The 27,582-nt window shown below is 37.4% G+C and overlaps 1 protein-coding gene across 8 annotated transcripts in view; it reads right to left on the bottom strand.

Annotated features, from left to right (window-relative positions):
- The window catches only part of KDM6A (lysine demethylase 6A), a 208,092-nt gene that overhangs the window by 101,326 nt on the left and 79,184 nt on the right, over positions 1-27,582 (bottom strand). For all 8 annotated transcript variants that reach the window (XR_009006745.1, XM_057538990.1, XM_057538992.1 and 5 more), the window contains exon 4: positions 24,723-24,772. Coding sequence is in view for 7 of the 8 variants with exons in the window: in XM_057538990.1 (XP_057394973.1) it covers positions 24,723-24,772 (50 nt within the window). In the remaining variant the exon portion in view is untranslated. The remainder of the gene's footprint in view (positions 1-24,722; positions 24,773-27,582) is intronic.

Below are 27,582 nucleotides of genomic sequence, written 5' to 3'. Positions count from 1 at the left end.
TCATTAAGAAATAAAATCAAGCCAGACTATTAGAAAAATATAATAGTATGAAGGCATTCCAGAACTCCAGGAATGAATTTCCAAATGCCTTCTGGGTACTCTCCACCTGTTGAATATACTACAAATACCTGAAATCCCATGTATCTTACACTGCAGAGAAGAGCCTGATGCTCTAATGGTACTGAAGATTTTAGATAGTGGTAGCAATCTCACCAGTTGACCAATCCAAAAAGTAATCCTACTTTTCTTGTCTCAACTCTTCCCCACCAATAAGCCAAATTCATTCTATTCACAAAGCTCATTTTACAATCAAAAAGCCTTTGAATCTATCCCCTTCTCCATTCCTACTGCCTTTCTCTAGGTAATTTAGGACCTTGCCTTTGTCTACCTGGCCTGTTTCAATAGCTTCCTAACTCAGCTCCCAAACCTTCGCCTCCTCTTCCATGTCCCCTCTGTCAATATATACCTTCCACACCATTGCCAGTGAACTTATGAAAAACTCAACCATGACACTTTCTCTATTTTAAACTCCTCTGAAGATTACCTACGACCTAGCCTGACTATAAGGGTCTTGGTTATATGACTCTTGCTCAACTTTCCCAATCTCACAGTCACCACTCCAGTCAGGACAAATGACATGCAGGCCTATGAATAAAATATGCTCTTACACATTTCCGTGATTTTAAACATGTTTGCTTCCTCTGCTGAAAAAGCCAATGCCATCTTTCCTTCAACTCATTTCTCAATCTAGCAAATCCCTATCCATCCTTGGGACTTCCCTTGTGGTGCAGTGGTTAAGACTCTGTGCTCCCAATGCAGAGGGCCCAGGTTCGATCCCTGGTCAGGGAACTAGATCCTACATGCATGGCGCAACTAAGGAACCCACCTGCCGCAACTAAGACCCGGCGCAACCAACCAACCAAATAAATAAATAAATAAAATTCCTATCTATCCTTTAACACATCACTCATCTCTTCTTTCCACAAGTATTACCTGACACATTCCTAAGTGCAGAGTTAGGTTTTTCTGAAGCAAGTTTCCAAATGAATATTCATGTCTATTACAGATATGCCCTTCATCTCCTCTACTAGAATACGAGCTTGTAAAAAGGTAGAGATAGAGCTCAAGTCATCTTTTGATCCCTATGGCAAAGTAACTAGCATATATAAGTTATTGAGGAAAGGTTTACTGCTAATAAATCAAATCTCTTACAGCCTTAAATGACCTATTACACATTTTTATCAAAGAATTTAACACTGTGCTGATTCAATTTATACAGAATCACTCCCTTAATACAATCCAAACTACCTTTTGGACACTTATAAGAGTTTCTCCTAGTTACAATAATATAGCAAAAGAGGTTGCCAAAGCTCATGACATCGATCAGATCCAAAGTTATAGCATTAGAGCAGAAGTTCTGCTTCCATGAAACTAATACAACATTGTAAATCAACTATACTCCAATGAAAATTTTTAAAAAAAAGAATAAGAAGAAGTAGTTCTGCTTCCAAAATCTATGCATAGTATTGCATAGCGATCATGAAATCAGGCTACAGAGGCCATCAGACTTGGCTTGTCACTTACTATCGACTCACAAAACAAGTTAACTGAGTCTCAATTTCATAGGGTTGCTTTGAGGAATTAAGATCATACATGTAAAATACTTAAAATAATAACCTGGCACTTGGGATTTTTGTGAGAAGTAAAGGAGGTAATGTATCTACCACCAACAAGAAAACTATCTAGCACATGGTAATTGCTCAATGGATACAGTATGACAGATAAAATTCTTGGGAAGTCTCACATGCTGTAAAAAAAAAAAAATTACACATTAAAAACAAGAGGATTTAGAAATAAAAGAGAGTTGTAGACAAGACTGCTCAAGACCTATGCAACATTATAACCAGAGGATTTCAAAAGTAGTAACTAGTACCTGGAGACAGCCTGGACCACTCAAGCAAGAAGCTCAGCATGATGATAGGCTGCCATGGTCGATATCAAAAATGAACAAAACAATGAAGTTCCAATTCTGGCAATCCTTTAATTAGAGCAGAGCTGGAAGGTGCTGAGACAATGAAAATAGCTGAGAGCTGTACAAAACTGGGAGCGTGCCTTTCTGAGGAAGAGCCCTGGATGAAGGTACTCGTGTTTAATTTTCTTAAAATCTAGACTACAGAACTCCTGCTACCCGTGCTGCAGTCAAGCTGAGAGAACTTTTCCCTTTCCTACTTAAGTTTATAATTATACTCCCCATTATCCAGAAAAAAATTTAAGTGAAACAGTAAGACTTTTACATCATACAACGTAATTCCCTTATTTACCAATAACATGAATTAATTTCTATTAGTAGTACAGTCTATTTTGCAACAACATGTACCTTCTCTGTTTTCTATCCTAACTATTAACATGATAAGACAAAATAAAGACATTTCTCAGCCTCTGTTGCAGCTAAGAGTTCTCAAATTAACTAAGTTCTCGCCAGTGAGATGTGTATAATCTCATGATTCCCTTAAAGCCACAGTCCCCAACCTTTTTGGCACCAGGGACCGGTTTCGTGGAAGACAATTTTTCCACAGACTGGGGGCCGGGGGGGAGATAGTTTGGGGATGATTCAAGTGCATTACATTTATTGTGCACTTAATTTCTATTATTATTACACTGTAACATATAATGAAATAATTATACAACTCACCATAATGCAGAATCAGTGGGAGCCCTGAGCTTGTTTTCACTTGCCACTCACTGATAGGGTTTTAATATGAGTCTGCAAGCAATTGGTTTATTATGGTCTCCGTGCAGTCAAACCTCTCTGCTAATGATAATCTGTACCTGCAGCCACTCCCCAGCACTAGCATCACCGCCTCAGCTCCACGTCAGATCATCAGGCATTAGATTCTCCTAAGGAGCGCGCAATCTAGATCCCTCATGTGTGCAGTTAACCCGTAGAGTTTGGGCTCCTGTGAGAATCTAATGCTGCCGCTGATCTGACAGGAGGCGGAGCTCAGGCAGTAATGTGAGTGATGGGGAGTGGCCGTAAATACAGATGAAGCTTTGCTCGCTTGCCCACCGCTCACCTCCTGCTGTGCGGCCCAGTTCCTAATAGGCTACGACCGGACTGGGACCACGTGGCCCGGGTGTTGGGGACTCCTGCCTTAAAGAAAAGGGTTGTTGCCCTCTGCTTCCTCTTCCTCTGACCAGCTCCTTGGAATGTAGAACCAACTCCAAGGCATCAGATAAAGAAAACTCAAGAAAGAAAAAATATAGACCAATTTCAATTATGAACAAGGATGCAAAGATGCTACATATTAGCAACCCCAATCCAGAAATAACTAACAACGATAAAAAGTTATTGTCAATTTGAACTTACTTCAGAAATACAATATTGATTTAAGGAGAAAAAAATATAAAACTACCTCAATGGATGCAGGAAAAGTATTTGCATACAAAAGAAAAATGCTGACTTTTAAATTGAAAATTTTAAAAGTTGGTTGTCATTAGAGTAAGGAAGTTCCTTTCTGTTCTTAGTTTGCTATTTACAAAAAAAGAACTTAAAGTAATCATGTTTAATGGTAAAACATTTAAAACGTTCCCTTCAAGAAGGGAAATAAGACAAATGTACTATACCACCTCTTTCAATCTATACTGTGCTGTCATCCTAGTTATTGCAGTAGCAGGAGCAAAGATCACAAAAATTAAAAATGAAGAAACAAAGTTACCATTAATTACAAAGGTAGGATAGTCTACATAGAAAATCCAAAGTAACATAGTCAAATTAGCCAAGTTAGTAAAAGTTAGTGAAGTTCTCAGTAAATTTAACTTAGCATATAAAAACCAACTGTAGTTCTATATACCACCAAAGAGATAAAAATGAAATTAAAATGACATTTATAACAGCAATAAAACTAGAAGATCTAAAATACATTATTTTGGGGCTTCCATGGTGGTGCAGTGGTTGAGAATCTGCCTGCCAATGCAGGGGACACGGGTTCGAGCCCTGGTCTGGGAAGATCCCACATGCCGCGGAGCAACTGGGCCCGTGAGCCACAATTACTGAGCCTGCACGTCTGGAGCTTGTGCTCCGCAACAAGAGAGGCCGCGACAGTGAGAGGCCCACACACCACGATGAAGAGTGGCCCCCGCTTGCCGCAACTGGAGAAAGCCCTCGCACAGAAACGAAGACGCAACACAGCCATAAATAAACAAATTAATTAATTAATTAATTAAAATAAAATAAATAAAATAAAATACATTATTTTATAATATGCACAAGAACTTTATATGGAAATACCGTAAAACTTTATTGAGAGAGACGGTAATGAAAGACAATGACAGTTTTTCTTTTTTAAACTGTACAAAGTTAATACAATTCCAATCAATCCCTGGAAGCCATTGTGTTTTATTTATTTAATTTTATGGCTCTGATTTCCAGCACTACAGAATTTGACTAGATATTGAACAAATATTAAGACAAATCTAAGACTCCAGATCTGTGCTAACTGTTGCAAACCCACTTCACCATCTATCTGGCCCTTGCCTTCCTTTTCCCCACTTTGAGGCCTCCAACAATTACCCCAGGGTCTAAAACAGGGGTCCACAAACTATGGCCAGTCAAAATTTTTTCTTCAAGGCCCAGGAGCTAAAAAATTATTCTTATATTTTATGATGGTTACACTGTAAATGATTAGCTAAGTACCTACATAATAGATAATTTTGCCTCTTGGCCCACAAGGCCTAAAATATTTACTTTTTCACCCTTTCGAAAAAGTATTTGGACCTCTGCTCTAGACCAAGAACTTGGGAGAGTTCCCTAAACACCTACTGTACTTTCTTTCATGTGCTGGCTGACTCAGTTCTCTTCTTTAAAAGCCTTTCCACCTCTCCTACCTGGAAAACTCCCATTAATCCTTCCCTCCAGTCTCAACTGTTCTGTGGAGTTTCTCTAATTCCCACTCAGACTTTCCCATACCCCTTACACAAAGAGACGTACTTCTGCCTCACTCCTGAACACCTCCAATATATCACTTCCAAAAACTTATGCTTGTTTGTGCCTCCCTCACCAAGAACATGGGCAACTTGAGAGCAGAACTATCTTACTTATCCCTGTATTGCCAACAAAGCCCTTGTCAATGACAGTAAAAGCCAGTTAGTGACTGACATAAATAGTGTAACAGAAGTCATGGATAGGTCAGAAGACGGGTGCAGGTTCCACTAGTTAATCCACCAATTTGTGCAGACCTGAATGCAGTCTAGTCCATAAAGTAAAAGAAATTAAATAATGATTTCTAGGATGTGGTCTGCTTATAAAATCGTAAAACTTCTAAAGAATCTAACCCTTGTGGACAAAAAGATGTTACCTGTCATTCCAGTAAACAAGGAATGTTGCCAACCATCAAGCCATCAGCTGCTGCCCCCCCCACACACACACACTCACCAAGGTGCACCTTCAACTGAATTCAGGATGGAGAAAAAACAGGATACTGGCCCTTGATAGTCAAGATGCATATCAAAGAAATAATTTCGATGAGCCCAGACTCTTGCATCTTCCCATACACAGAAAAGCACTAAAATCATTATGTTTGAATACATTTTCCCCCCCCAGCAAAAACTCTTATATATCCTGGCTCTTCTCTTACCTCTTTGGAACAGTTCCTCTGAGCTATATGAGAGGCTGTTTCCTGGATTATAGTCCTCAGTAAGGTCCCTGAATTAAACATAATTCTCAACTTTCAGATTGTGCCTTTTTGTTTTTGTTTTTTCAGTTGACATCCTTATTCTCAAATATACTGCTTTTTAACTTTTCCTATATATTCTTTAAAAGATCTCGCTCTCTTGGTCTCTGCCTTTCTGGGCAAAAAAGTTTTGTTTTGGTTTTGGTCTTTTTCCAGGTTAATTTAAGCTTTAAACTTGTTGAAATATTAATTACAGTTCTGCCTTCCTTAAAGTTCTAAATATTTTCACGTTATAAAGCACTTCAATATTGATATATTTAAATACTCAATGTATTTTTAAACTCAAAACACGAATCTGAACTGGGAAAACCGTGAGTTTTTCCATTATAACAATTCTCTCCCCAAAATCTCTCCCCTACCCAACATTAATCCCTAATCCCACATCAGTACTACATTCACAAAAAAATAAAACCGTATGGTAGCTAAATGGAAAAAAGAAAACCTTACTACTCAGCCCCAATTAGGAAAGAAGGCCAGCACAATTTTCAGAGCTGGTAAGAAATGCAGCATTACAATTTTCTAACATGTATTGAATCAAGGACTAAAATAGACCTTTTTGGTGAATGTACTTTAAGGACAAGAATTGTTTATAATTAGCATATCAAAAACACATGCAAAGTAATCTCTACAAGCTTTGAGTTCTTAAAACCTTCGATCTTTTTCAGCAGTAATATTATAAAGCCCCATGATATTTTATATACACATACAAAGATATACGTAAATTTACTCTTCAATATTTTTTGTGTCCCAAATTAAATTTTAACCCAATTCTCTCAAAGCCATTGTAAAAGCAGGATTTTTTTAAGTTAATGAACTAATTTAAAGGGGTTTTGTTAATCAGAATAACTATACCCACAAATATTTTAATGAATCAATATACCCCCCAAAATTATACATAATGCACAATTAACAGGCAAATTATATTTTACACTGAAAAAGGTTGCTCTCCATCTTTCCACAACATTTAATCAATGGTTCTTTTAGACAAGCATACTACCATAACTCAAACCTTTTCTTTCTTTTCTTAAATACAAGTGGGGAAAAAAGAAGAAAAAAGTCAGTTTTATTTAAAAGTTCACAACCATAAATGAACATATACAGAAATTGTTTAGTAAAGTACACATGATAAAAATCATCAGGAAGCACCAGCACTTCTTCATATTTTAACATATCTCCTTACAGTCTTCTACTTATACAATGAAATACATAGCAGCATTAACAGTGTACATACAATTTTTTAATCCTATATTCCTACTTTATACCATAAACCATAACAGCAATTTTTAAACTTTCCTGACTCATGAATGAGTTTAGGTTTTGTTATAGTTGTTGAAGGGGATCAGGAAAGGATACCCCCAGATGTGCTGCTTTAACTTAAGAATTATTTTGAGCTGGAGGCATCTGAGTTCCTGAAATCCCTTATATATGCTAAAAGCAGAGCCTCCCAAAAGAACAAAACTGTCATAAACCCCTCCCGGTAGAAACTCTAACAAACATTATCATAATACATCATATCTCCCATCTATTCTCTTAAGGGCCTACTTATCTTTCCAAAAAGTTATTTGTTTTCCTTTAAGTGCCCTTTCTCGCTCTTCTCATCACCTACTAAGTTGGTATATAGCCCCAAATTCTAACCACCCCTTTGAGTTACTCATCACTGAGGTCTACTGAATGAATATGCATTGCATGTGTAAACAAACTGTTTTTTTCCTCCTGTTAATCTGTTTTAAGTATATTTCACAGGACCTAGCCAGGAGGGGTTCAGTTAAGAACTGATTTCTCATCAGGAAATATGGAAGCAAGAAGAGACCAGAATTTCACTTAAAAAAAAACTAGACTTATCCTGGTTATCATTTTGAAACATACAGAAATATCGAATCACTATGTTGCAGAACAGGAACTAACACAGTGTTGTAGGTCAATTATACTTCAAAAATAAACAAACACAAAGGAAGCAAGAATACACAATAGGGAAAAGACAGTCTCTTCAATAAGTGGTGCTGGGAAAACTGGACAGCTACATGTAAAAGAATGAAATTAGGACATTTTCTCACACCATATATAAAAATAAACTCAAATGGATTTAAAACCTAAATGTAAGACTGTAAAACCATAAAACTCCTGGAAGAAAACACAGGCAGAACACTCTTTGACATAAATCATGGCAATATTTTTTTGGATATGTTTCTTAAGGCAAAGGAAACAAAAACAAAAATGAATAAATGAGACCTAATTAAACTTAAAAGCTTTTGCACAGCAAAGGAAACCATCGGCAAAACAAAAAGGACAATTCACCGAATGGGAGAAAATATTTGCAAATGATATGACCAATAAGGGGTTAATATCCAAAATATATAAACAGCTCATACAATTAAATATTTTTTAAAAAAGTGACTTTAAAATGGGCAGAAGACCTGAATACACATTTTTCCAAAGAAGACATACAGATGGCCAAACAGGCACATGAAAAGATGCTCGACACTGCTAATCATTGGAGAAATGCAAATCAAAACCACAATGAGATATCACCTCATACCCGTCAGAATGGCTATCATCAAAAAGAACACAAATAACAAATGTTGGCAAGGATGTGGAGAGAAAGAAACCCTTGTACACTGTTGGTGGGAATGTAAACTGGTGCAGCCACTGTGGGAAACAGTATGGAGGTTCCTCAAAAAACTAAAAATAAAAACTACCATATGATCCAGCAATCCCACTCCTGGGTATATATCTGAAGAAAACAAAAACACTAATTTGAAAAGATACATATACCCCACTGTTCATGGCAGCATTATGTACAATAGGCAAGATATGGAATCAACCTCAGTGTCCATCAGCAGACAAATGGATAAAGAAGATGTGGTACATATATACAATAGAATAAATATGTATCAACATGGATGGACCTGGAAGGTATTGTGCTTAGTGAAATAAGACAGAGAAAAACAGATACTGTATGTTATCACTTATATGTGGAATCTAAGAAAATAAAACAAACAAATGAATATAACAAAACACAGATTCACAAATATAGAGAACAAACTGGTGGTTACCAGAGGGGAGAGGGAAGGAGGGTGGGGCAAGATAGGGGTAGGGGATCAAGAGATACAAACTACTATGTATAAAATAAATAAGCTACAAGGATATATTGTACACCACAGGGAATATAGCCAATATTTTATAATAACTTTTTAAAAAAGCAAGCCAAGGGCTTCCCTGGTGGCGCAGTGGTTGAGAGTCTGCCTGCTAATGCAGGGGACACGGGTTCGAGCCCTGGCCTGGGAAGATCCCACATGCCGCGGAGCGGCTGGGCCCGTGAGCCACAACTGCTGAGCCTGCGCGTCTGGAGCCTGTGCTCCGCGGCGAGAGAGGCCGCGGCGGTGAGAGGCCCGCGCATCGCGATGAAGAGTGGCCCCCGCTTGCCACAACTGGAGAAAGCCCTCGCACAGAAACGAAGACCCAACACAGCCAAAATCAATCAATCAATCAATCAAAAAAAAAAAAAACATACGCATCTGATTCAAGATCCTCATTAAAAAAAAAAAAAAAAAAAGCAAGCCAACCCATAATTCTCTATCAAGAAAAAATGCCCTTTAAAATTAAGTCAAAAAATATTTTCAGATAAAAGAAATTCATCTCCGCCATACCTTTACTATAAGAAATGCTAAACAAAGTTCTTTGGCCAAAAAGAAAATGACAGTACATGGTAACAATTCATACAAAGTAATGAAGAGCATCAGAAATGGTAACAATATGGGTAAATAAAATTACTAATACACTGTAATATATGGGCCTGTTCAAAGCAAAATAACATCACCTTGCGTACATCTAATACACGTAACAGCTATTACATAAAGGACATGAGTGGGTAAGATGTGGACCTATATAACTGCAAACTTTCTACATTTTATGTGAATTGGTATAATACTAACTGAGACTTGACTGAAAAATTAAAGGGTTTATACTATAATCCCTAGAATCACCACTGAACAAATAATGAAAAGAAGAATAGGTGAAAAGGCCAATAGGAAAAGTAAAGTAAAATTGTAAAACAGATTGAAATATAAAGGGGGGGAGTGGTACGGAGAACATAAGACCAAGAAATTAAGGGAATAAACATAAAAGGAAAGATCAAATGAAAGACACAAACCCAATCATACCAATGATTTCATTAACTGTCGGTGGCTAAACAGCACAAGTGAAAACCAGAGATTTTCAGATTGGATAAAAAAGCAAGATCCATTTAACAAGTTATCTATAAAAGTATTATAAATATAAAGATGCCAAAAGGTTGAAAAGAAAAGGATATCTCACAGAAATAACAAGCCTACGAAGAAAGGAACAGCTAAATTAAAATCAGATAAAACACATGTCAAAACAAAAGGAATGGGGCTTCCCTGGTGGCGCAGTGGTTAGAAATCCGCCTGCCAATGCAGGGGACACGGGTTCGTGCCCCGGTCCGGGAAGATCCCACATGCCGCGGAGCGGCTAGGCCCGTGAGCCACAACTACTGAGCCTGTGCGTCTGGAGCCTGTGCTCCGCAACAGGAAAGGCCGCGACAGTGAGAGGCCCGCGCACCGCGATGAAGAGTGGCCCCCGCTCGCCGCAACTGGAGAAAGCCCTTGCACAGAAACTAAGACCCGACACATCCAAAAATAAATAAATAAATAAATTTATTTTAAAAACAAAACAAAAGGAATTACTAAAGGTAAAAAACACTATTTCTTTATGACAAAAGGGTCAGTTCATCAGGTAAAAATAACAATCACAAATGTGTGTGTACCTAATAAGAGAGCTTCAAAATATATTAAAGAACAAAAGGGCAAAATTAAGAAAGACAATTTTACAATCACAGGAAGAGATAATAACCTGTCAGCAAATGACAAGGACAAAAAAAATTGTTTAAGAAAAATACCTTCAACTATCTTTAACTGTTATTTATACCACAATACAACCAACAAATACAAACCATGTGCTTGTTTTCAAGTGTTGACCCAATAAAGAAGTCTCAATACATTTTGAAAGAATGAAATCATAGAGTATGTTATATAAATGAAACAAAAATCACTAACTATGAGATATCTAAAATAACCCAAGTATTTTGAAATTATACTATATAAAAATAACCATGGGTAAGAAAGTGCAAGTTAAAGTAGAAAATGCTTTCAAATGAATGATAATGAAAATTAAAAATATAAAATTTGTGAGATACAGCTATAGCAATACTAAGAAAAATGCATACTTTTAAACACTTGTATTAGAGAAAAAAGGTAGAAAATCAATGATCTAAGCTTCCATCTTAGGAAATAAGAAAACTAAACACAAAGTAAGCAGAAGCAAATAATAAAGACAATCAGGAATCAATGAAATAGGGATTGGATGAAATGTAAAACAGGAAAACAATACTGAAGAAAAAAACTACAAAACAAAATTTGATTTTTTGCAAACATCAATAAAATTGGTAACCATCCAGCCAGGCTGACCAAGAAAAAAAGAGAAGACCAAATTACCAATATCAGGAATGAAAGAGAACATACAGATTCTATAGTTATTTAAAGGAAATTAGGGTTATGACAGAAAAAATAGTAAATGTGAAATTTTATGAAAGAGACAAACTCCTTGAAAGACAAAACAAAACTGAACCAAGAAGTAACAGAAAACCTGAATAGCCCTGTACATATTAGAGGAATTCAAATTGTAGTTAAAAACTATTCACAAAGAAACTCTAGGCCCAGCTGACTTTACTAATAAATTCTATTCAACACGGGAAGAAGAAATAATACCAACCCTACACATACACTCAGAAATAGAGAGGAGAGAACAATTCCCAACTCTTTTTATGAGGCCAGAATTATCCTGATGGAAAAATTCAGACAAAAGTCATCAGAAGAAAATTACAGAGTGATATCATTTATGAACAAAGATGCAAAAATGCTCAACAAATTACTACTACAATGAAGCCAACAACATATAAAAATGATAATAGATCTAACAGGGGTTTATCCAAGGAACAGCTTTAAAAAAAAAAAAAAATCAAGCAATGTACCTAACTGTGTAACACATTAAAAAAGAAAATCCATAGACTCTCAATAGAGGAAGGAATAATTATTTGACAAGTTCCATCCCTATTCATTATAAATGAAAACAGGAACAAAAAAAAAAAAAGAAATCTCAAAGTAAAACCAGTAACAGAAGGAAACTTCTTCAACCTAAATCTATAAAAACTCTATAGCTAACATCGTATTCAATGGTGAAAACAATGTTTTCCCCCAAAGATCAGGAACAACACAAGGATGTTCCCTTCTATTCAACACTATACTAGAGGTCCTTGCCAACCCAATAAGGCAAGAGGAAGATTAAGTAGTAACCACAGACTAGAAAAGAAAAATTGTATTTATCTGCAAGCAGCATGATAATGTACATAGAAAATCCTCTGAAATCCAGAGCAAAGCTACCAGAACTAATAATTTATCAATATAGCAGGATGCTAGGTAAATGTACAATAATCTTTTGTGCTCCTATACAATAGCAACAATTGGAAATAAAATTTTACAATGACTCCAATCACAATAGCATCAAAAAGTAAAATAGAGATAAACTTAACAAGAAAAAATGTGCGATGGAAACAATAAAACATTGCTTAAGAAAATTAAAGAAGACCTAAATAAATGGTGAGATATACCACGTTTGTGGGCAAACAAATGCATTATTTTTAAAAAGAGAAATTCTCCCCAAATTGGTCAATGCATACAATGCAGTCCCAATCAAAATCCTAGCAGGAGAAATTGGCAAATTGCTTCTAAACTGTATATAGAAAAGTAAACGACCTAGGAAAAAAACAAAATTTTGAAAAAGAACACAGAAAACTTACACTGCTTGATTTCAAGACTGAAGTAGCAAAACAGTATGCTACTGGCTTTAAAATAGACATATAGGAGACCTTCAAGATGGCGGAGGAGTAAGACGTGGAGATCACCTTCCTCCCCACAAATACATCAGAAATACAACTACATGTGGAACAACTCCTACAGAACACCTACTGAACGCTGTCAGAAGACCTCAGACCTCCCAAAAGGCAAGAAGCTCCCCACGTACCTGGGTAGGGCAAAAGAAAAAACAGAGACAAAAGAATAGGGACAGGACCTGCACCTCTGGGAGGGAGCTGTGAAGGAGGAAAAGTTTCCACACACTAGGAAACCCCTTCACTGGTGGGGGAGGGGGGGCAGGGCAAGCTTTGGAGCCATGGAGGAAAGCGCAGCAACAGGGGTGCGGAGGGCAAAGCGGAGAGATTCCCGCACAGATAATCAGTGCTGATCAGCACTCACCAGCCCGAGAGGCTTGTCTGCTCACCCGCCAGGACGGGCAGGGGCTGGGAGCTGAGGCTCGGGCTTCGGAGGTCGGATCCCAGGAAGAGGACTGGGGTTGGCTGCATGAACACTACCGGAAGGGGGCTAGTGCACCACAGCTAGTCGGGAGGGAGTCCTGGAAAAACTCTGGACCTGCCTAAGAGGCAAGAGACCAATGTTTCAGGGTGCGCAAGGAGAGGGGATTCAGAGCACTGCCTAAATGAGCTCCAGAGATGGGCGTGAGCCACAGCTATCAGGGCAGACCCCAGAGACGGGCAAGAAACGGTAAGGCACTTGCTGCAGCCACCAATAAGCCTGTGTGCAAGCACAGGTTACTATCCACACCTCCCCTCCTGGGAGCCTGTGCAGCCTTCCACTGCCAGGGTCTTCTGATTCGCGGACAACTTCGCCAGGAGAACAAACACCGCGCCTCAGGCTGCTGCAATGTCACTCTGGCCTCTGCCGCCACAGGCTCGACCTGCATTCCGTACCCTTCCCTCCCTCCTGCCCCCCCACCGCCTGAGTGAGCCACAGCCCCCTAATCAGCTGCTACTTTAACCCCGTCCTGTCTGAGTGAAGAACAGATGCCCTCAGGCGACCTACATGTAGAGGCGGGGCCAAATCCAAAGCTGAACCCCAGGAGCTGTGCGAACAAAGAAGACAAAGGGAAATTTCTCCCAGCAGCCTCAGGAGCAGCAGATTAAATCTCCACAATCAACTTGATATATCCTGCATCAGTGGAATACCTGAATAGACAACGAATCCTCCCAAAATTGAGGCGGTAGACTCTGGGAGCAACTGTAGACTTGGGGTTTGCTTTCTGCATCTAATTTGTTTCTGGTTTTATGCTTATCTTAGTTTAGTATTTAGAGTTTATTATCATTGGTATATTTGTTTATTGATTTGGTTGCTCTCTTCCTTTTATATATATTTTTTTTTCCTTTTTCTCTTTTTGTCAGTGTGTATGTGCATGCTTCTTTGTGTTACTTTCTCTGTATAGCTTTGCTTTTACCATCTGTCCTAGGGTTCTGTCTGTCCGTTTTTATTTTTTATTTTTTTTTAGTATAGTTTTTAGCGCTTCCTATCATTGGTGGATTTGTTTTTTGGTTTGGCTGCTCTCTTCTTTCTTTCTTTTTTATTACTTTTTAATTTTTTTACTTTTAATAATTTTTTTATTTTTTTCTTTTCTTTCTTTCTTTTTCTCTCCCTTTTCTTCTGGGCCATGTGGCTGACAAGGTCTTCGTGCTCCAGCCGGGTGTCAGGCCTGTGCCTCTGAGGTGGGAGAGCCGAGTTCAGGACAATGATCCAACAGAGATCTCCAGGCTCCACATAATATCAAATGGTGAAACCTCTCCCAGAGATCTCCATCTCAACGCTAAGACCCAGCTGCACTCAACCACCACCAAGTTACAGTGCTGGACACTCTATGGCCAAACAACTAGCAAGACAGGAACACAACCTCACCCATGAGCAGAGAGGCTGCCTAAAATTATAATAATAAGGTCACAGACACCCCAAAACTCACCACCAGACATGGTCCTGCCCACCAGAAAGACAAGATCCAACCTAATCCACCAGAACACAGGCACGAATCCTCTCCACCAGGAAGCCTACACAACCCACTGAACCAACCTTAGCCACTGGGGGCAGACACCAAAAACAACGGGAACTACGAACCTGCAGCCTGTGAAAAGGAGACCCCAAACACAGTAAGTTAAGCAAAATGAAAACACAGAGAAACACACAGCAGATGAAGGAGCAAGGCAAAAACTCACCATACCAAACAAATGAAGAGGAAATAGGCAGTCTACCTGAAAAAGAATTCACAGTAATGATAGTAAAGATGATCCAAAATCTTGGAAATAGAATGGAGAAAATACAAGAAACGCTTAACAAGGAAACAGAAGAACTAAATAGCAAACAAACAGAGATGAACAACACGATAAATGAAATTAAAAATTCTCTAGAAGGGATCAATAGCAGAATAACTGAGGAAGAAAAACAGATAAGTGACCTGGAAGATAAAACAGTGGAAATAACTACAGCAGAGCACAATAAAGTAAAAAGAATGAGAAGAACCGAGGACAGCCTCAGAGACCCCTGGGACCACAGTAAACGCACTAACATTAGAATTATAGGGATCCCAGAAGAAGAAGAGAAAAAGAAAGGGACTGAGAAAATATTTCAAGAGATTATAGTTGAAAACTTCCCTAATATGGGAAAGAAAACAGTCAATCAAGTACAGGCAGCACAGACAGTCCATACAGGATAAATCCAAGGAGAAACACACCAAGACACATATTAATCATACTATCAAAAATTAAATACAAAGAAAAAATATTAAAACCAGCAAGGGAAAAACAACAAATAACATACAAGGGAATCCCCATAAGGTTAACAGCTGATCTTCCAGCAGAAACTCTGCAAGCCAGAACGGAGTGGCAGGACATATTTAAAGTGATGAAAAGGAAAAACCTACAACCAAGATTACTCTACCCAGCAAGGCTCTCATTCAGATTCAATGGAGAAATTAAAACCTTTACAGACAAGCAGAAGCTAAGAGAATTCAGCACCACCAAACCAGCTTTACAACAAATGCTAAAAGAACTTCTCTAGGCAGGAAACACAAGAGAAGGAAAAGACCTACAATAACAAACCCAAAACAATTAAGAAAATGGTAACAGGAACACACATATCGATAAGTACCTTAAATGTAAATGGATTACATGCTCCCACCAAAAGACACAGACTGACTGAATGGATACAAAAACAAGACCTGTACATATGCTGTCTACAAGAGATCCACTTCAGACCTAAGGACACATAGAGACTGCAAGAGATGGGATGGAAAAAGATATTCCATGCAAATGGAAATCAAAAGAAAGCTGGAGTAGCAATTCTCATATCAGACAAAACAGACTATAAAATAAAGACTATTACAAGAGACAAAGAAGGACACTACATAATGATCAAGGGATCAATCCAAGAAGAAGATATAACAATTGTAAATATTTATGCACCCAACATAGGAGCACTTCAATACATAAGGCAAATCCTAACAGCCATTAAAGGGGAAATTGACAGTAACACAATCATAGTAGGGGACTTTGACACCCCACTTTCGCCAATGGACAGATCATCCAAAATGAAAATAAATAAACACAAGCTTTAAATGGCACATTAAAGAAGATGGACTTAACTGATATTTATAGGACATTCCATCCAAAAACAACAGAATACACTTTCTTCTCAAGTGTTCCTGCAACATTCTCTAGGATACATCATATCTTGGGTCACAAATCAAGCCTTGGTAAATTTAAGAAAACTGAAATTGCATCAAGTATCTTTTCCAACGACAACACTACAAGACTAGGTTTCAATTACAGGAAAAATTCTGCAAAAAATACAAACACATGGAGGCTAAACAGTACACTACTAAATAACCAAGAGATCACTGAAGAAATCAAAGAGGAAATCAAAGAAGTACCTAGAAACAAATGACAATGAAAAGACGATGACCCAAAACCTATGGGATGCAGCAAAAGCAGTTCTAAGAGGGAAGTTTATAGCAATAAAATCCTACCTCAAGAAACAAGAAACATCTCAAATAAACAACCTAACCTTACACCTAAAGCAACTACAGAAAGAAGAACAAAATAATCCCCAACGTTACCATTAGGAAAGAAATCATAAAGATCATACCAGAAATAAATGAAATAGAAACAAAGAAAACAATAGCAAAGATCAATAAAACTAAAACCTGGTTCTTTGAGAAGATAAACAAAATTGATAAACCATTAGCCAGACGCAACAAGAAAAAAAGGGAGAGGACTCACATCAATAGAATTAGAAATGAAAAAGGAGAAGTAACAACTGACACCGCAGAAATACAAAGGATCATGAGAGATTACTACAAGCAACCATATGCCAATAAATTGGACAACCTGGAAGAAATGGACAAAGTCTTCGAAAAGCACAACCTCCCGAGACTGAAACAGGAAGAAATAGAAAATATAAACAGACCAATCACAAGCACTGAAATTGAGACTGTGATTAAAAATCTTCCAACAAACAAAAGCCCAGGACCAGACGGCTTCACAGGCGAATCCTATCAAACATTTAGAGAAGAGCTAACACCTGTCCTTCTCACCTCTTCCAAAATATAGCAGAGGGAGGAACACTCCCAAACTCATTCTACGAGGCCACCATCACCCTGATACCAAAACCAGACAAAGATGTCACAAAGAAAGAAAACTATAGGCCAATATCACTGATGAACACAGATGCAAAAATTCTCAACAAAATACTAGCAAACAGAATCCAACAGCACATTAAAAGGATCACACACCATGATCAAGTGGGGTTTATCCCAGGAATGCAAGGATTCAATGTACGCAAATCAATCAATGTGATAAACCATATTAACAAACTGAAGGAGAAAAACCATACAATCATCTCAATCAATGCAGAAAAAGCTTTTGACAAAATTCAATACCCATTTATGATAAAAACCCTCCAGAAAGTAGGCATAGAGGGAACTTAGACCTCAACATAATAAAGGCCATATATGACAAACCCACAGCCAAGCTCATTCTCAATGGTGAAAAACTGAAACCATTTCCTCTAAGATCAGGAAGAAGACAAGGTTGTCCATTCTCACCACCATTATTCAACATAGTTTTGGAAGTTTTAGCCACAGCAATCACAGAAGAGAAAGAAATAAAAGGAATCCAAATCAGCAAAGAAGAAGTAAAACTGTCACTCTTTGTATATGACATGATACTATACATAGGGAATCCTAAAGATGCCACCACAAAAGTACTAGAGCTAATCAATGAATTTGGTAAAGTAGCAGGATACAAAATTAATACACAGCAATCTCTTGCATTCCTATACACTAATGATGAAAAATCTGAAAGAGAAATTAAGGAAACACTCCCATTTACCACTGCAACAAACAGAATAAAATACCTAGGAATAAACCTACCTGAGGAGACAAAAGACCTGTATGCAGAAAACTATAACACACTGATGAAAGAAATTTAAAATGATACAAACAGATGGAGAGATATACCATGTTCTTGGATTGGAAGAATCAACATTGTGAAAATGACTATACTACCCAAAGCAATCTGCAGATTCAATGCAATCCCTATCAAACTACCAAAGGCATTTTTCACCAAACTAGAACAAAAAAATTCACAATTTGTATGGAAACACAGAAGACCCCGAAGAGCCAAAGCGATCTTGAGAAAGAAAAACGGAGGTGGAGGAATCAGGCTCCCGGCCTTCAGACTATACTACAAAGCTACAGTAATCAAAACAGTATGGTACTGGCACAAAAACAGAAATATAGATCAATGGAACAGGACAGAAAGCCCAGAGATAAACCCACACACATATGGTCACCTTATCTTTGATAAAGGAGGTAAGAATATACAATGGAGCAAAGACAGTCTTTTCAGTAAGCGGTGCTCGGAAAACTGGACAGCTACATGTAAAAGAATGAAATTAGAACACTCCCTAACACCATACACAAAAATAAACTCAAAATGGATTAAAGACCTAAGTGTAAGGCCAGACACTATCAAACTCTTAGAGGAAAACATAGAAAACTCTATGACATAAATCACAGCAAGATCCTTTTTGACCCACCTCCTAGAGAAATGGAAATAAAAACAAAAATAAACAAATGGGATCTAATGAAACTTAAAAGCTTTTGCACAGCAAAAGAAACCATAAACAAGATGAAAAGACAACCCTCAGAATGGGAGAAAATATTTGCAAATGAAGCAACTGACAAAGGATTAATCTCCAAAATTTACAAGCAGCTCATGCAGCTCAATATCAAAAAAACAAACAACCCAATCCAAAAATGGGCAGAAGACCTAAAGAGACATTTGTCCAAAGAAGATATACAGATTGCCAACAAACACATGAAAGGATGCTCAACATCACTCATCATTAGAGAAATGCAAATTAAAACCACAATGAGGTATCACCTCACACCAGTCAGAATGGCCATCATCAAAATATCTACAAACAATAAATGCTGGAGAGGGTGTGGAGAAAAGGGAACCCTCTTGCACTGTTGGTGGGAATGTAAATGGATACAGCCACTATGGAGAACAGTATGGAGGTTCCTTAAAAAACTAAACATAGAACTACCATACGACCCAGCAATCCCACTACTGGGCATATACCCTGAGAAAACCATAATTCAAAAAGAGTCATGTACCACAATGTTCATTGCAGCTCTATTTACAATAGTCAGGACGTGGAAGCAACCTAAGGGTCCATCGACAGATGAATGGATAAAGAAGATGTGGCACATACATACAATGGAATATTACTCAGCCATAAAAAGGAACGAAATTGAGTTATTTGGAGTGAGGTGGATGGACCTAGAGACTGTCCTACAGAGTGAAGTAAGTCAGAAAGAGAAAAACAAATACCGTGTGCTAACACATATATATAGAATCTTAAAAACAAAAAAAAGAAGGTTTTGAAGAACCTAGGGGCAGGACAGGAATAAAGATGCAGACGTAGAGAATGGACTTGAGGACGTGGGGAAGGGGAAGGGGAAGCTGGGACGAAGTGAGAGAGTGGCATGGACATATATACACTACCAAATGTAAAATAGATAGCTAGTGGGAAGCAGCCACATAGCACAGGGAGATCAGCTCGGTGCTTTGTGACCATCTAGAAGGGTGGGATAGGGTGGGTTGGAGGGAGACGCGAGAGGGAGGAGATATGGGGATATATGTATATGCATAGCTGATTCACTTTGTTATAAAGCAGAAACTTAGAGACCATTGTAAAGCAATTATACTCCAATAAAGATGTTAAGAAAAGAAAAAGGAAAAAAGAAGAAAAAATAGACATATAGAACATAACGTAACAGGAATATAACAGAGGATCTAGCAATAGACACAAAACTAAATGGTCAACTGATTTTTATCAGAGGAAATAGTAAATCAAATTTGAAAGGACAGTCTTTCCAATGAATGATGCTAGAACAACTGGATATGTGTTCAAGGGGTGGGGAAGAACACTGATGCTCATCTCACATCATGAACAACCTGAAATGTATCATAAACCAAAATTTAAGAAATGTGATTATAGAGCTCCTAGGGGAAAAAGGCTGAGGAAATCTTTATGATCTTCAGGTAGGCAAAGACTTCTTAGCAGAACACAAAAACCACAAGCTATAAAAGAAAAAAATTATTAAATGGACTTCATCAAAATTATAAATATTTGCTCGTAAAAAGGCACAATTAAGAAAACAAAAAGCAAGCCACAGACTGTGAAAAAGTATTTGCAAAACATAGCTGACAAAGGGAATACACAAAGAGCCCATGCAACTCAATTAATAATACACACAAAGAAGTTAAAAATAAGCAAAAGATGTGAACAGATAATAACAAAAGGTACATGAAAGGCCAATAGCACATACAAGATGCTCAACATCACTATCATTGGGGAAACGCAGATAAAACCAAAATGAAAAACCACTACTTACTTATTAGAATGGCTGAAGTTAAAAAGATTGACAATACCGAGTGATATCCAAGATGTAGAACAATTGAGAATCTCATATATTGCTAGTAAGAATGTGAAATGGTACAGCCACTTTGGAAAAGTTTGGCAGTTAACTCTACAACTGCAATGTGACCCAGCATTTCCAAATCCTAGGTATATATACCAAGAGAAGTGAAAACCTATGTCTACACAAAAACAAATAATGTTCACAGCACTTCATTCATGTTTATCAAAAGCTGGACACAGGGCTTCCCTGGTGGCGCAGTGGTTGGGAATCTGCCTGCCAACGCAGGGGACGCGGGTTCGAGCCCTGGTCTGGGAGGATCCCACATGCCGCGGAGCGGCTAGGCCCGTGAGCCACAACTACTGAGCCTGAGCGTCTGGAGCCTGTGCTCCGCAACAAGAGAGGCCGCGATAGTGACAGGCCCGCGCACCGCGATGAAGAGTGGCCCCCACTCGCCGCAACTGGAGAAAGCCCTCGCACAGAAACGAAGACCCAACACAGCCAAAAATAAACATAATAAATAAATAATAAATAAAAATTAAAAAAAAAAAAAGCTGGACACAACCCTAATGTCTGTCAACTAATAAATGGGAAAATTAATTGTGGTATAATCGTTCTATGGGATACTACATAACAATGAAAAGGAACACAATACTGATACACACAAGAACATGGATGAATCTCAAAAACAGTATGCTAAATTAAAACAAAAAAATACATGCTATTTGAATCCAGGTGTGTGACATTCTAGGAACGGCAAAATTAGAGACCCAGAAACATATACACAAATAACTGGTTGCCTGGGACCAGGGGTCAAGAATGGGAATCAACTGTAAAGGGGGACAATGGAACACTTTGAGTGATAGAAACATTCTATATCTTAATTGCAGTAATGATTACACAACCCCATATAAATTGCCAAAATGCAGCAAATTTGAACACTTAAAATAATGTAAATGATACTTCAAAAAAGCCGGAGAGAAAAAATCATCAGCTATTTTTGTGGAGTTAATTCGTTTATTTGGAAAAACAAGCAACAAAGAAAGGACAGCCAGGGAAACTCTAGAAACAAGAACAATGGGGAAATGGTGCCACAGCACTACCGTATACATACTGTATATGTAGTGTAAACCTATTGCAAAACCTCTATAAGTAAAATAGTATAGTATTAATTCATGAACAGACTAATGAAACAGACCACAGAAAATGTAAGTAGACAAAACTGCATATGAAAATTTAGCATACAACTAAGGCAACATCTCAAATTAGTATGAAAAAAATGAATTTTTTAACAATATATTATGTTGAGATAATTAGCCATAGGCAAAGAATAAACTTAGATGTTCCTCACACTATAAATCAGGGATAAATCCCAAATGGATGAGAGATTTAAATTAAAAACTAAAACCATTCAAGTACTAAAAGAAAATGTGGATGAATTTCTCTAACACCTGGGAGTGAGGAAAAAACTATCCTATGATTCAAAATGCAGGTGCAATTTAGAAAAAGACTGATAAATTTGACTACATAGAAATAACTTCTGCATGGACAAAAATAAACACACAAAAGCAAAATAAAACAATAAATGAAAACTGCAATTTTTATCACAAAGGATAAATATAGATCATACATAAAATATGGCTATACAAAACAGAAAGAAAACAATGGCCCAACTGAAGAGAAATGAACAAATATTTCAAAGAAAAGGAAACACAAAGTCTTTAAACTTCAATTAAAAATTCAATTAAGAAAATGCAAGTTAAAACAACAATAAGACACCATTTCTCACCTATCAGATTTCACAAAAAAGCCTGCTGACATAAACTTTCTTGGTTAAGACCAAGGGGAAACAAGAGCTCCCAAAGGAGTGGTTCACACCACTAGACCCAGCAATCCCACTTATCAAGGAATCTATACCAAAGAACACTAACAAAAAGACACTTTTACTATTTACTGCAGTACTATCTGTACTGAAGCAACTGATAGAATAAACAATCGAAGAAATCACCATGACATTGGATTAGGCAAAGATTTCTTAGCTACAAAACCAAAAGCCCAAGCAATGAAAGAAACAGTTGAGAAATTGGATGTCATCAAAATTTTTAATTTTTGCACTTCAAACTATACTATCAAGAAAATGAAAATATAAGCCACAGACTTTGAGAAAATATTTGCAAATTATATATCCGATAAGGGGTTGTATCCGGAATGTATAAAGAACTCTTACAACACACCAATTTTTATTTTATTTTATTTTTATTTTTTTAAGTTTTCAGCCACACCGCGCAGCATGTGGGATCTTAGTTCCCAGATCAGGGATCAAACCCACGCACCCTGCATTGGCAGCGTGGAGTCTTAAACACTGAACCGCCAGGGAAGTCCCAACACACTAATTTTTTAAAAAACAAATTTAAAAATCAGCAAAGGGTTTACAGAGGCATTTCACCAAATAATATACACAAATAGCTAATGTGGTCATTAAACAGTGCTCAACATCAGTCATTAGGAAAATGCAAATAAAAACTATAATAATGAGGATATGGAGAAACTGGAACCCTCATACACTGCTGGTGAGAATGTAAAATGTTACAGCCACCCTGGAAAACAATTCTGGCAGTTTCTCAAAATGTTAAACATAGATTTACTTTACAACCTGGCAATTCCACTCCTGGTTATTTACCGAAGAGAACTGAAACTATATGTCCACACAAAAACTTGTATACAGATGTTCACAGGAGCATTATTCACAATAGCCAAAAAGTGGAGACAACTAAAATGCTCAACTGCTGAATGGATAAATAAAATATGGTATAACCACACAATGGAATATTATTAGATAATAAAAAGGAATAAAGTATTAATACATGCTACACATGGATCGACCTTAAAAATATATGCTTAGTGAAAGAAGTCAGTCACAAAAGACTACATATTATATGATTCCATTTATATGAAATACCCAGAAAATACAAATACACAGAGACAGAAAGTAGATTAGTACTCTCCAGGGGTTGGGCATGAGGTTTCATTATGGTGAGATAGACATGTCCTAAAATAAGACTTTGGTTATGGTTGCACAACTCTGGAAATTTACTGGAAGTCACTGAATGGCATAAAGAAGTTGAATTTTATGGTATTTAATTATACTTCAATAAGCTTTAAAAAGAAGAAAAGATAAGCCATAGACTAGAAAAGATATTTTCAATATATTTTTTTAAATTACCAAAATATACTGTTAAAACTTCTACATATCAAAAAGAAACATAAATTAGGCAATAGAAAAAATAAAATCCACCTTAAAAATATGAAATGGCAATTCAGATAAAGAAACCCCACTGGTCAGTAAACTTATACTTCAAAGTGAACATGATGTGAAAGATTAACCTGTCCAGGTAACTTTATGCACTGCTTAAACTAAGAAAATAGATGATTCATTGCTGTGCACAGTTCTTCATTTAGGTATTGGTCTTTTAAAAAATGGTTAGGTTCAGCTGTCCTCAGAGCTCCAATCATAGACAGACTATACCAATAAAGATTTTCATTTATGCCTTCCCTTTTCAGCCTGATACACCCATCTTCAGACTTCTTTTATTCCTGGGTACCAACTTAAGAAAACTGAAGAATCATTTTGTTGCCATTTGATTTTAATGGCTTTAACTTCCACACTTTGGATCATCTTTGGCCAATAAACTGTGTCAGAATAATCTAATTCTTTTAACAAAATACAAGTTGATCATACAAGACAGCACAAATGAAGAACACTCATTTTTCCCTTGCCAATCCCTTTTGCCTAGAAGTAATATTTTCAATTAACAAAACAAACAAACAAAAAAGCAAGAGCACAATTCGTTTTGAGTATAAACAGCAGTAATCTGCCAGAGAAGAGAAGGGAAGGGAAGGGAAGAGGAGGGGAGGGAAGAGGGGAAGGGAAGGGAGGGGAAGGGAAGGGAGGGGAAGGGAAGGGAGGGGAAGGGAAGGGAGGGGAAGGGAGGGGAAGGGAAGGGAAGGGAAGGGGAAGAGGGGAAGAGGGGAAGAGGGGAAGAGGGGAAGAGGGGAAGAGGGGAAGAGGGGAAGGGAAGGGGCATGCAAATGTGCACTAACCTTCCAGTAGTCAGATTGTAAACTGTAGTACCTCTGGTATGCAGATAATGCTGAAAGAAGGAAAATAAGCATGAGTCACAATTATGTCCCATTTCAAAATCAATTAATAAGTTTTAAGAAACATTACAACAAAATTCCCATCATACCCACCTCCCAGCAGACAGTGATATTTAAAACCAAACAATTTAAACTCTGGGGCGTCCCTACTCATAGTCAGACATGGTAACAAATGTCAAATATATAGGAGTTCAAGGAAGTAAAACCATGGTCACATTTCAGACCTGCACTTGAACAGAATCTGGGCAACCTCTTGAATCAACTTGACCTTCCTCAGAGACGAAATCTGATAAATGGATTAATACTCCAGAATGTGATGGGTCATTTGTTCTAACAAGGGATCTCACTTCCAAAAATGACTAAGAGCTCAACCACCTCAAAGAGCAAAGGAACTACAGTTGACTCTTGAACAACACAGACGTAAGGGGCACTGACCTCCGCACAGTAGAAAAGCCAAGTATAACTTATCGACGGCTCTCTGTATCCGCAGTTCTGTATCCTCGGATTCAACCGAGCACAGATCATGTAGTGCTATAGTATTTACTACTGAAAAAATTCCATGTGTAAGTGGACCTGCTAAGTTCAAACCCCTGTTGTTCAAGGGTCAACCGTATTCCTTTTGTGCTGCTTCCTTTCATATAATCAAAAAAAAAAAAACCCAGCCCACAATTATCTTACCCCAAACTCCAACTCAATTCCAAAATAGGGCATCCCATACCCCTAAATCCATCTCAAGGTATAACAGGCTCTGGAAAAAATTAAAGTACAGTCGTCCCTCAGTATCTGCAGTGGATTGGTCCCAGGACCCGCCATAGATACCAAAATCCACTATGATCAGATCCCATAGTCGGCCCTGCGTGCGCACGGATTCCACATCCACGGATGATAAAAGTAATAGTACATATATGTACTGAAAAAATCCCACATATAAGAGGACCTGCAAGGCTCAAACCCGTGTTGTTGAACAGTCAACTGTAGCGCTTGTCAATCCAAAAACTCAGTGAGGGGAAGGCAGTAACAAAGTAAAGTAAAGGTTATGCATGCACATTAGAATTGGTAGAGCCTTTTTTAAAAAACTCATGAGCAATAAATAAGTCACGGGGGTGTAATGTGCAGCATGATGACTATAATTAATAATACTGTATTGCATATTTGAAAGGTGCTAAGAGTATATCTTAAAAGTTCTCATCACAAGAATAAAAACTAACTATGTATGGTGACAGATGTTAACTAGACTTACTATGATCATTCCACAATATATGCAAACATCAAATCATTATGTTATACACCTGAAACTAATAGTTATATATCAATTATACCTCAATTTTTAAAAAGAGTAACATATTTTCAAATAAGATTTTCAACACGTGTAAAAAAATTTTATACTGAAAAAAATAGGGAGGGTGGAAATTAACATTTTCTAAAACTCCAGGTATAATGTTCTCATACTGTTTATCAGTAAGCAGCCAAAATAAATACCATATAGAATACCACATAGAGAACTTCCTGAATATGTTCAAATTAGAGAAGCATCACCCAAAAACATCATCACGTATCTGAACAAGTAACTTATTTGAATAATGTTCATCTTTTTTGCACAAAGATGATGCCAACCAACCTATCACTGGAAGGACATTTAGACTGTAATTTTTCCAGTTTTGAGGAAGAGGTGATTTCAAGCCATCTTCTGTTTTCTAGTTCTTCATACATGAGTGTAGCTAGCTCATAAAGATCACTGATTAATGGTCTTCTAAAAAGAAAAGCAAACCAACTTACCAAGCTAGACAGAACAGATTGGTCAAATAAGGTTTGACTGATTTACAGAGAACAGTCATGGAAAAGGTGTTCTCTCTCTACTGCCTGATGTGAACAAGGAAGCATATATCACCAACTGCCACCACAAGGGGAACTATTCTTAAGATGAAGCCCACAGAAGATAGCAGCAGAAACAGATGGAAAGTACTGGATACTTCTAAACTTCGAACTATATCTAGTGCACAACTCACCTATGAACTTCCAATTATATGAGGGAATAAATCTCCTTATTGTTTAAGCTAGAATCAAGTCTTTGATATTTGTGCCTCCTAACCAAGAGAAGCCAGGGTCCCTGACAATTTTGTGAAATCACCATACCAAGCCTGGACTGCCCTTTTAGCAGGAATTTCAACAAACTTGAAGGGTATGTTTCCAATAACCTGAATAACAATATATATTACATGACTTCATAAAATTCCCATTTTAGAATTTGAAGAGCGCTTAAACAGACAGTATGATGTAACTGAAACCGAGGTACAAGAAGCCTATGTGATTATCAATTGGGAGAAACATGGCATCCATACTACAATATAATGAACTGAGAAATAAACACAAGCCCTCAAATTCAAAGTCACAAAAGTAAATGCTCCAAATTTCAAGCACAGATTTGTAAATGAGACACTTCAATGAGCATTTGTTACCTTTCCATTCATTTACACATTTCTCAACAATTATACTTTACTCCATTAAGGCCTAGGATCCTATATTTTAAGAAAGACCTTAACATATTTAACATGTTTCCGAATCCAAATAAATCATTAAAACTCTACAAGTACCCATCACCAGAGTCTCTCTAATGAAATCCTTTTAACCAAAGCACAGTCCTTATTTCCAATCTTTAAGTCAGTTACCTATTGTGAAAATAAATTCCTACTCCACTGTAACTAGATTTTCCTTAAGTCCTTAATAGAGAATGAGGGAAATCATTTATTTGGACATACTTATAATGCTTAAAACCGGTTTCAGGACTGTACCATACGTCTAATGG

The sequence above is a fragment of the Balaenoptera acutorostrata genome, chromosome X (assembly GCF_949987535.1).
Source record: "Balaenoptera acutorostrata chromosome X, mBalAcu1.1, whole genome shotgun sequence".
Taxonomy (NCBI): Eukaryota; Metazoa; Chordata; class Mammalia; order Artiodactyla; family Balaenopteridae; genus Balaenoptera; species Balaenoptera acutorostrata.
This window is presented reverse-complemented; position numbering and strand designations above follow the sequence as displayed.